Consider the following 10,942-nt stretch of genomic DNA (forward strand, 5'->3'; position numbering starts at 1 on the left):
ATAGCATTAATCACATTCATGGATCACTGAAGTTAAATTGATCTTTTAAAGAACATGTCAGGGAAAAAGGAATTAATGGCACTAATGTAGCTAACAATGAGAAGAAGCCTATAACCACCTATAAAGTTTAGCATTGCTCATGCTATCTGCTCTCAAGGTTAAAATTTGTTTTGCTTTCTGAGATGCTTTTCTGCTCACCACGGTTCTATAGAGTGGTTATTTGAGTTACTGTAAATACTCAAACCAGTCCGTCTGGCACTAAAGTCACAGTACTCACATTTTCTTTCCATTCTGATGTTTGATTTGAACATTAACGCTCTTGACCTGTATCTGCATTATTTTATGCAATTCTCTGCTGCCACATGATTGGCTGGTAGGATAACTGCATGAAAGTGTTCCCATTGAAGTGCTCAGTGAGTGTACGTATGCTAGACTGGGAAAACACTTAATATAGTGAAATTTTCTACTATATATAGGCAGGATTTTCTGAACTGAAATCCATCCATTCATTTTCTATACCCCTTATCCAACACAGGGTCACAGTTAGGAAAGGCCTGAAGCCGATCCCAGGGAACTCAGGGCACTTGGACGGAGTACCAGCACATCACACATCACAGGGCACAATTGCACACACATTCACACACACGACAGACAAAATGGAAATGCCAGTCAGACTACCATGCATGTTTTCAGACTGGAGGAAACAGGAGTACCCAGAGGAAACCCCTGAACTACAAGGAGAACATGCAAGCCAAGAGAAATATATTCTCACCATTTCAGTCAGTAAACAGTTAATATACAATCAGTATTTACTATGAACATGACAACTAGGTACGTGCCATAATCACTTCTATTGTAAAATTCAATACAATCTCAAGTAGGCGTCATTTGTGCTCCAGCATTTGCCACCCGTATTCACAAGAAAGGGTAAAGATGGATGTCCTCTAAGGGTCTGGGTTTTCTTTTTTCTTTTTTTTTTGGGGGGGGGTTTGACAAATACAAGGAAACACCACTTGTGTCCTCATTTTCAAAACACATTTTCGACATAAAATTGTAACCCATGTGTCATGTTTGGGACAAGGGCTACATCACTGCAGTCACACGGAATAGGGTTCATCACATCATCCAGAACTGTAATGACTCCGACAGTCATGCCCTTGATTAAATCTTCTTCAGAACCTGTGTGCTGTATAAAAAACAAACAAAGAGAAACTTTAAAATGTGCTTTCACACATACATCCTCACAAGCTCAACGACTTAAGAACAGCATGAGTGAACCGATCTTAACTTTACTAGTTATCACACAAGATGAATTAATATTAGAAAGGTGGTAAAAAAAAAAAAAAAAAAAGTACCACAGTATTTACAAAACAAGTACACTTGAAATAAATCTACTCACATTAAAATGACTCGAACCGGTAATGAACTCTGTTTTAAAAGCAATATCTTGTCCTACTTTAGCACAAAAGGTGCAGTACATTTTCCCATTGTCATAACCAGACGAGGTGTAAAAGATTGCACACCGACTGAAACGGGCCAGGATGACTCAAATGTCACTTGAGAACTGTCACTGGTCGAGTTGGTCTCAACATCGTCAGCATCTGGTGTAGAGGAGGCAGGGTTTGGAATGAGAAAAAGTGATATTTTTCGTTTGCGCATTTCGTTTTCTTCTCAGCTGGCTAACGTTAGTTAGCTATGCAGTTAACTAGCCTACATATGACGGATCAATTCAAATTCCAACGAACTAAACCACATCAAACTAAATGAAACACCTTTAATAAAGTTAACACTTCCAACTTTTTAAACCCGATAAACGTGACGTTTAAGCTGTTTCTGTTCATCTATACAGCCGACGCTTCGACCACCGCAATACAAGAGTGCAGAGTTTCTTTATTGGAAGCCATACAGGAGTGCACGCGATAGGGCAGGTCGACGCATGCGCAGTAGGAGATGAGCGTTCAGTGGCCTAACACAACAAGACGGATGCTCATTTCTATTCATTTGTTTTTACATTTTGTTTGTGGGTAACGGTGGCCACTGGCGACTGGCAGAAAAAAACATGGTCGCAAAATTAAAAAGTTAGTCGCACTGGCGACCATTTTAGTCGCCATCTGGACCATGTGTCCTATTTCCTTGAGGTAAAAATATGAGATTACGCAATATATGTAAAGGTTTTTTGTTTTTTTTTTAAACAAAAACAACAACAACAACAACAAAAAACACACACATACAATTAAGCACAATCATGGCCAGAATAAAAAGTTTCAAATGTCTAGAACTATATCAACATATGAAAACAAATCACTCAGATCCCTTTAGGTTTCTCCATTTACAACACTAACAATGCATAGGTTTGAGTGAGTCTCGTCATCTGAGCATAAAAAGACTTGTTTGTAGTTTTTAATCTCCTTTGCTAGTTATTTTTGATCTTTGCCCCTTCACTCAGACTGATTGGACATTTTTGACTGACTCCATTTCACTGAATTCAAATGGTGTCAGCTGTGCATTATTTAAATCACGGTTCACATAGCAACCCTAGATTCTAGAATGTGTAGATTTCCAGGCCTAAGAAACACAACACTTTTTTACACAGAGAAACATACACACCTTCGCTGACCCAGTTGATCTTTTTTCCAAAGTGTTGTTGAAAATGTTGGACCTACTGCTTATAAACAGTCCCTGTATGGATACTGCACCCCAGCCTACAGAAGGACCAGGTAAGACAGCTGCAATGTAGTTCATACAAAGCAACAGTGAGTAAATCTACAACCTGTCGAGGCATGTTAGTAAAAGGTCAATGGCACTAGTACAGTTAATGTCTCACTGTGGGAGAAAGAAAAACATTTATTATCAGAACACAGAATCACAGTCTTTCTATGTAGCTCTAACTGTGTGTTTGACTCTAGGGAAGCCAGTCATCCTGTGTGATACTGACTACCTGTGTGATCAGTGGATGTCACATCATGACCTTGAGATAGCAACTTTTCCAGGACCTCTTCTGAGGTGAGACCTCCTTTCTTCTCTCATTTAACACCCAGGAGCTGAACAGTAAATATGCAGGCTATTGCAGCAGTAGTGATCTGAAACATATTATCAAAGCGTATGTGCCATAATCCACCTATACGAACATGTGTTGCAGCAAAAAGATGAAGAAGGAGGACTTGCTTGATTTTATCCGGAGAAGGACCCATGAGTGTCTGATTAAGGACGATATACCTGACCAACAAGCAGCCTATGTGTTTTGGCTTATCATGGAGAAGTTCTGCACCCAAAATGGAGTAAGTGTATTAATTATGTTTTGTAAATTATCGTATTTTAAGTGAATTTATTGACCATGAAGGCACAAAATCTCTGAATTCTAATAAATATGTACATGAATTAATTCTAAAATAAATTTCTTTTGCAGAATGTGATGATGACGGACATCACTCCACTCCTCTGGATGGGCTACAGTGCTTATAAGAATAAGGTATTAAAAGCACATCGGCGTGCATCTGTCTGGTTATGAATATATATTTATGTACTGGTTTAGCAAGTATCGTGCTGACTGACATGACAATTCATGCTACAGCTCGGAGATCTTGAGACGGAGGATCACTGGTGCCTTCTTCTCGCTCGTCGCTTATCCAACTCTAATGATGCAGAAGATGAGCTGAGGGAATCCGTCATTAAAATTGGAGACACACTTGGTATGGATAAACGCAACAGTAACTGTATTTTTACTGGAATTTGCATACATTTGCATATATTTCATGTTATGCTATAATGATATCATGAATTCTATCAAGGACTATTTGATGGACCCTTATCCTTACATGAATGTTTGATTTTTCTGCAGCGTCCAGAGGACAAATATACCCAGCTCATGTCTGTTATGTGGTGGCACAGGTTGAGCTGGACTCGTACAATGACAGAACCAGTTTCTCTCTGATTGGATCTGGAGGGTATGTTGTGTTCATGTGTGTGTGCACGTGTGGGATTATTTTATCACTTGCTACTGACACACTTGTCTCTTTTTAAATTTTTATTTGTTTATTTTTAATTTTTTGACCAGTTTGCCATTTGGGAAGTCAGCTATGAGGGAAGCCTTCGAACGAACTGAAGTGTATGAGTATGCCCTCTGGTTGAATTCTGGGTTCACACAGCCAAACTTTCAGGTTGAAATCTCTTTTTTTTTTTTATATTAATGATATGGTCTCTAATTGGTCAAATTGTAGTGACAGCTAATACTAAGAATGAACGACTCTTCCTGTCTTAGATCTTCAAGCTACTTCACGCCAGAAGGCTAGCTGATTCTGGACATTCTGCTCAAGCCCGGAACTACTGCAGGACCATTGCTACGGCAGTAGCCACCTTCCCCAGCAACATCACAGTCATCCTCATGAGCCGTCTTATTAGGGTAAATAAAATGATCAATATTTGTGAAAAGATTTCAGGTTTTTTTTTAAATGCAGAGCACCAATTTCCCTTCCCTGTCTGTTTCTGCAGCTCTCTGAGGAACTGTACAGAGGGAAGGCCAAAGAACCCAACTGGCTGGTAAATCTTCGCTACCTGTGCCTACACAAGGTGTGCATATAAAAACGTATAAACAAGCCTTCACTTTAGTCTTTAAGACTACTAAATGCTGAGAAATGTTCTCCATCATTGTCCACAAACCTTTCATCTTTTATGTTAGTTCATACTTCTGTTGTATTATTTGTAGTTCATGCAAAAATGTCCAGTATTTACCTGTGCAAAACTTCTTGCTTTGAAGGTGGAACAGATTCCTGGGAAGGATTATATTATCCCAGAGCAGCAGGAGGTGTGGGATGTGGACTCTCAGTCACAGGGTCTCCTGACAGCTGAAAAGTTCACTCTCCATCTTACTGCCATGGAGCTGCAGGCTGAGATGTGGGATGAAGACTCAGATTCAGATGGTTCTCTGATGCCTGAAACGTCCACCACCTATGTGAATACTTCAGAACTCCAGCCTGAGGTCTGGGATGTGGACAGCGAGGTGATAAAAATAAGATATAACTTTAATAAAGAATAGTTTATTCTTAAGCCAAATGCTGGTGTAGCAATACATCTAAATAACATAAAAGAATTCTTTTGTAAAGTTGATTTCGGATCCTATGGACACAAACTTTCTCAGCATACAGAATACATCCAAGATTTCTCATGTTTTATTAACAGTATACTAAGCTATGATAGAATAAGCTATGACAATATGATATGATATTTAACTTTCAGGTCCAAGAGATGCCCACTTTCCATCCTTCGTGTCTGAAATTCCTCACTGAACCAGAGGGTATGTTATAATCATCATTTACACCAATATTTCAAAATGCAACATTCGAATCTACCAAAATCAGTAAAGCTGGCATTTCTGACATATTGGCTGAGAGCACAACACCACTTACAAAGTACCTGGCATTAGATGGCTTCTTTGGGTTTCATTTTGGTCATGTGACTAGATGATGCTTAAATGCTCACGAAAGCAGCCCAGTTACAGAATGGTGTAATAAGGCCATCATGACATAATTATAGTTATTGTACTGTTGTATCACTCATTAAAAAAAAACATATATGCAATAAAACATTCATGTATTACTGGCCTTGAACATGAGGGTCATTTGATACTTTTTGCTTTCTACAGCACAGAGATTTCTTGCCTTGTACACCGTGGGTGACATGCTGGGGAGTGGAGGCTTTGGCACAGTTTATGAAGGAACTTGTAAGAAAGATGGACAACAGGTAAATTTCCCCCCTCTTTTGTAGGTGTACCTCACATGATTCAGAATCCTCATTGTATTTTTTTTTTTATTATGAAGAATATTTAAATATTCTATTATTTCAGTAATGCGCTACTGACATTTTGTTATTTACCAACAATTTAAAACACACCAGGAAGATGGAATTAAAGTGACCGTTTGAAATAGGTGAAACTGGAAGAATAGCGACTATATGATAATCATTAAGGATAATCATTCTCATAGAAAGTAGGAAATGCTGGTACAGATGATATTACAATATTGCAAATCCTGTGAAAATCTACAGCATTTATTATTATTCAGTTACGCACAAATCAAGTTGATTATGTAGTTAGCTACATTACACTGCCAACTGTCAGAACATAAAGGGCTAACCAACTTTGAAGCTATAAATAGTAAAATACAAAAAGAAATATGTTCGTTTTACCATCTGTTGCAATTAGATAACACATTAAGCAGAGCTACTGCTCTAGTTAATACTTCCTTCACTGCAGTTCCACCACTCTACAAAGGAAACTTGTCACCTAAGGCTGTCTTCCTATTTGTTTATTCAAATTTGTTTACGCTGTGCATTAAACTCTTCAAGCATATCTACATCTGTTGACTGCTAATGCAGGGACTGTTGGTAATAAGTGTACTCATTGTTTTTAGGTTGCAATTAAATACATTGCCAAGGATGCCTCAGATTTCTACATCCCCATTGTAAGTAAACTTATTTTACTCCTTCTTTTACAATTGCTTTATAGACCTAAACTATGTTTAGAGGACGTCTCCATTTACTTGCACCTGCTACTATAAACAAAAACAATTCAACTTGTAGCCATGTTTCAGCACAGATATAAGAATCTTAGATGCTGAATTAGCCAGTGTTGCTAACTACATTCATAAGTCGACTCCCCTACAGAATCAGCCACGGTTCTTCTGAGATTTTGACTTTCACACTTGCTTCTTATTTTTGCAGCAAAACCCAGCAGCCTTCATTGTGATTTTTGTCTGAAAAGTGTCTCTTATCACTTAATATGCTGCTTTCTTTACCGACATACAAACATTTTTCTGTAACATTTCATTTTGTGCTGGAAAACTAATGTTTGGAAATCTAATATATTTTTGCACTGACTCGATAATGTAGAAGTCATCAAATAAAAATCTATACCAAAGTTGGTACTTTTAAAAATAGGGTGCCTAAGACTTTTGCACAGTACTGTCAATGCTAATATACATGCACTGTGTGTGATTGAGTCTAACTGTGAGAAACATGGTCAAAGCAGTGAGATGCGGGCGAATGTAAATGTACAGTGGGACAGCAATGATCATAAACCAACATCTGTTAGTCCACACCAAGTGTTTTACTTCTACTGATACTTTCAAATCTATTAAAACTATAATAACTATAATAATAGCCTAATAATCAATAATAATTCAAAGTAAATCAGACTAGAGTTTTTTCATTCATTTAGCAGGAATCAAAACATATAAGCAACAATATATTAGTTATAAAATGATCGAGTGATATAACGTAAGCTAAAGGTAACAGACACTCTAAACTAGCTTAATTACATTATGAGATACTGTATTACACACATTAGTATTACACACATGAGTAAAGAACTGAGATTGAGTTGAAGAGTAGCTAAACAGCAAAGTCATTTATTTTAGTTGTATATCTGGCTTTTACTTTCTGCTTCAACACTTCTGATGAAGCAGTAGCTTGAATCCGCCCCCACAAAGAGAATTTTAAATGTAATCAAACTATAAAAGATCCCGATTTAAAATGTTTTTACCAGAACATAATTTATACTAATTCATTCATGTGAACTGTGAACTGCTCATTTTGTTTATTCGGGACCAACCTTCCATTCTCAGGACTATCCTGTGAAATGTGGGACAGGTGGTCGCCCTACTCCAAACCCATGCTAACTATGCTTCTTCTAATTTTAGCCTGGCGAGTCCTGCAAGCTCCTTCTAGAGGTGGCTTTAATGCAAATTGTATCAAAGCCACCTCACAACAAGAACGTTCTGCAGCTCCTGGATTGGTTCGATATGCCCGACTGCTTCCTGTTGGTCCTGGAGAGACCCGTCCCCTGCATGGACGTGTATAATCTGTGTATGAGTCAAAAAGGCGTACTGGATGAACCACTGGCCAAGATCATCATGCGGCAGGTGATTCATCTTTTTTTTCCCACCGCCATGACCCCTCTTTGGAGGACCCGGGAATTTGTTTTAGAGAGTTTGCTAATGTTATCAGATGCTTCACAAAGTAACAAGGTTAAAGATGGACGATACAAACTGACACATAAAATGCAGATAATAATGGTAAAGTAATAGGAATATTAACAATAACAATCCACAGCAGCATAATTTGGTTTGTGTTTGTGAGTATGTAGATATGTGTGTGAGTGAGTTGTTTTAATGAAGGTCTACTCATGTATGCTTTGGCTGTGACTATGTGATGTGGCTGTAAGGTTGCAGTCTTGCTGTGACTGGTTGTTCTTCTTATAATACATAGTTACTGATGCAGTCACTGATATAAGTAGTTGTGCTTTGATAGAATGAAATTCAGCACTTTTGCTGTTGATCCAGGCAGACAGTGTTCTGCTTCTTTTTCAATGAGTGAGACTGATGGTATTATTTGATTTTGTGCTACAGGTGGTTGAGGCTGCCCGCTACTGCCATAATCGCGGCGTTTTCCATCGTGACATCAAGGCGGAAAACCTTCTTTTCAACACCGACACGATGGAAGTCAAATTAATTGACTTTGGCTGCGGCGATTTGTGGCAGGACACACCCTACGAGGAATATGCAGGTAATTGCACATCGAGGAGTAACAGATACGGCATATAATTGAATGGATTGAATATCTAATTTGTGATGTTGCTGTGGGGTGGTACGGTGGCGGAGTGGTTAGGGGTTCGAATCCCGCCTCTCCCTTGCGTGGGCAGAGTTTGTATGTTCTCCCCGTGCTTCAGGCTTACTCCAGCTACTCCGGTTTCCTCCCCCAGTCCAAAGACATGCATTGTAGGCCGATTGACGGTTCCAAATTGTCTGTAGTGTGTGAACGGGTGTGCGATTGCACCCTGCGATAGGTTGGTACCCAATCCAGAGTGTGCCCGGCTTTGTGCCTCGAACCCCCTTTAATAGGCTCCAGGCTCCCCGACGACCCTGTGTAGGATAAGCAGTACGGAAAATGGACGGACGGGTGATGTTACTGATGGTGTTCTCGCTCTTTCATTCAGGAACTCCAGATTTCTGGCCTCCAGAATGGATTCTGCAACAGGAGTATAACGCCTACCCCGCTACTGTCTGGAGTCTCGGTATACTCCTCTTTAGTATAGTCTGTGGAGAAATGCCCTTCATGACTGACGAGGAAGTTGTTGCCGGGACCCTGCAGTTCAAGCCTGGCCTGTCTAAAGGTGAGAAAATGCAGAAGCATCACATTAAGATATTACAAAGAGCTGAAAATTGGAGAGAAATTATATTGAAGTCGCAATCAGAAGTTAAAAAGTAGTGAGGAAATTTCTGCCTCTGATCACATCACTGTCCACACAGCCTGCCACCATCTGATCGAGTGGTGCTTGGAACAGGACCCTAACAAACGGCCCAGCCTCCAGCAGATCAGCGAACATGAGTGGTTCACAGAAGACCTTTAAGACCGAGTTCAGGTTAGTTCAGGTCAAAGCTAATTAAAATGAACTAAGATAGTATATAACCCTGTGGTCTAGATCACATTTACTGTACTAGATCACTGCGGAGTTCTCGAACAATAAAGGCTTATGTAATTATATTCACATGAAAGAAACATTAAATACACATGAAATAAAATAAGGAAACATGCTAATGTATGTTTTTTTTATTCCACAGACCCTGTATAGACGGCATTGAATCATGAAACAACAACTAATTTATATTGACTGAGAATAAATTAAGATCAGTGTACCCGACTGCCTGCTGTTTGCTTTTATTCATTTTGATCATCTTGATGATCTTCTACTTGGAGCTTTCTGCAGTTATAACTCACTTTCTGCTGCTGTGGATGGACACACATGGATAGCTTAAAGATTTGTACTTCCCAACAACAGTTTATGCCACGTCTCACTGTTGCTTCAATAGATAATCTCATATGGATAATGTAGACTTGCAGTTAAGCACTACTCCTGTATTCATGAAGACTGAGCTCTTGCCGTGGCTCTTATTCACAGTATGCACATATTGAATCCTTTTTAAAATATTTAGAACTGTTGGATTTTATAGTATACGATTGAAGAATGTATAGAGTTGTATAATGATTTATTGGTGTGCAGTGGAAGGGTCATGACAAAGTTCTAAAATACAAAAATAGGCAAAGTTTATTCTAATAGAAAAACGGCGGTCACTTCACGGATAGCAGCGACACGTGGCGCATGTGGCAGGGCGTTCAGGCCATAAGCAACTACAAGACAACATCACCCACCTGTGACAGTGATGCCTCCTTTCCAGATGCTCTGGACAATTTCTATGCCCAGTTTGAGGCGCAGAATGACGTGGCAGTGAGGAAGACCACCCCTCATCCCAACGACCAGGTGCTGTGTCTAACCACAGCTGACGTGAGGAAAACTCTACGAAGAGTCAACCAACAGAAGGCTGCTGGACCAGACAACATTCCTGGCAGAGTGCTCAAAGGATGTGCAGATCAGCTAGGAGATGTTTCCTCTGACATCTTCAACATCTGCCCGAGCAGCGCTATCGTTCCAACGTGCTTCAAGGCTACCACCATCGTACCCGTGCCGAAGATGTGCTCAGCGTCCTGCCTCAATGACTACAATCCCCTTGCACTCACATCCATCATCATGAAGTGCTTCGAGAGGCTCGTCATGAGGCACATCAAGATCCTGCTTCCGACCACAGTGGACCCGCTGCAGTTCACGTATAGCACCAACCGTGCAATAGATGATGCCATCGCCACCACCCTATATCTGGACCTCACCCAGCTGGACAAGAAGGACACCTACGTTCGAATGCTATTCATAGACTTCAGTGCAGCATTCAACACAATCATTCCTCAGCACCTGATTGGAAAGCTGAACCTACTGGGCTTGAACACCTCCATCTGCAACTGGATCCTGGATTTCCTGACTGGGAGACCTCAATCAGTCCGGATCGGGAACATCTCCAGCATCCATTGTAAATAATAATTATATCGGAATACCTACAAA

General features: G+C 39.9%; 1 protein-coding gene and 1 long non-coding RNA gene across 3 annotated transcripts; one reads left to right on the forward strand and one right to left on the reverse strand.

Annotated features, from left to right (window-relative positions):
- Positions 1–982: 982 nt before the first annotated feature.
- Positions 983–2,120, reverse strand: LOC108270093 (uncharacterized). Its single transcript, XR_001813617.3, has 2 exons — positions 1,400–2,120; positions 983–1,186 (listed from the first exon to the last, which is right to left on the reverse strand). It is a non-coding gene; the product is annotated as an uncharacterized LOC108270093 (long non-coding RNA).
- A 487-nt stretch (positions 2,121–2,607) lies between these two features.
- Positions 2,608–9,801, forward strand: LOC108270092 (uncharacterized). Of its 2 annotated transcripts, XM_017476424.3 has the most exons (18): positions 2,608–2,717; positions 2,907–3,003; positions 3,140–3,278; positions 3,407–3,469; positions 3,572–3,689; positions 3,839–3,944; positions 4,055–4,157; positions 4,259–4,399; positions 4,489–4,566; positions 4,754–4,996; positions 5,233–5,290; positions 5,639–5,736; positions 6,405–6,455; positions 7,692–7,913; positions 8,400–8,556; positions 8,987–9,163; positions 9,300–9,412; positions 9,612–9,799. In XM_017476424.3, the coding sequence occupies exons 1-17, from the start codon at positions 2,651–2,653 to the stop codon at positions 9,398–9,400; spliced, it is 2,019 nt and encodes a 672-aa protein (XP_017331913.1). In that variant the 5' UTR covers positions 2,608–2,650; the 3' UTR covers positions 9,401–9,412; positions 9,612–9,799. The 2 variants fall into 2 exon arrangements, with proteins under 2 accessions (XP_017331913.1, XP_017331912.1); XM_017476423.3 differs by having other exon boundaries at positions 2,608–3,003; positions 9,612–9,801.
- Positions 9,802–10,942: the final 1,141 nt, after the last annotated feature.

This window comes from Ictalurus punctatus, chromosome 9 (assembly GCF_001660625.3).
Source record: "Ictalurus punctatus breed USDA103 chromosome 9, Coco_2.0, whole genome shotgun sequence".
In the NCBI taxonomy this organism is placed as follows: domain Eukaryota; kingdom Metazoa; phylum Chordata; class Actinopteri; order Siluriformes; family Ictaluridae; genus Ictalurus; species Ictalurus punctatus.

Excerpts from the sequence above, each read along its gene's own strand:
- LOC108270092 (XM_017476423.3), top strand. The coding sequence starts at position 2,798 with ATGGCACTAGTACAGTTAATGTCTCACTGTGGGAGAAAGAAAAACATT. Across the intron at positions 3,004-3,139 it reads TTTCCAGGACCTCTTCTGAG|CAAAAAGATGAAGAAGGAGG; the intron begins GTGAGACCTCCT and ends CATGTGTTGCAG. Across the intron at positions 9,164-9,299 it reads CAAGCCTGGCCTGTCTAAAG|CCTGCCACCATCTGATCGAG; the intron begins GTGAGAAAATGC and ends CTGTCCACACAG.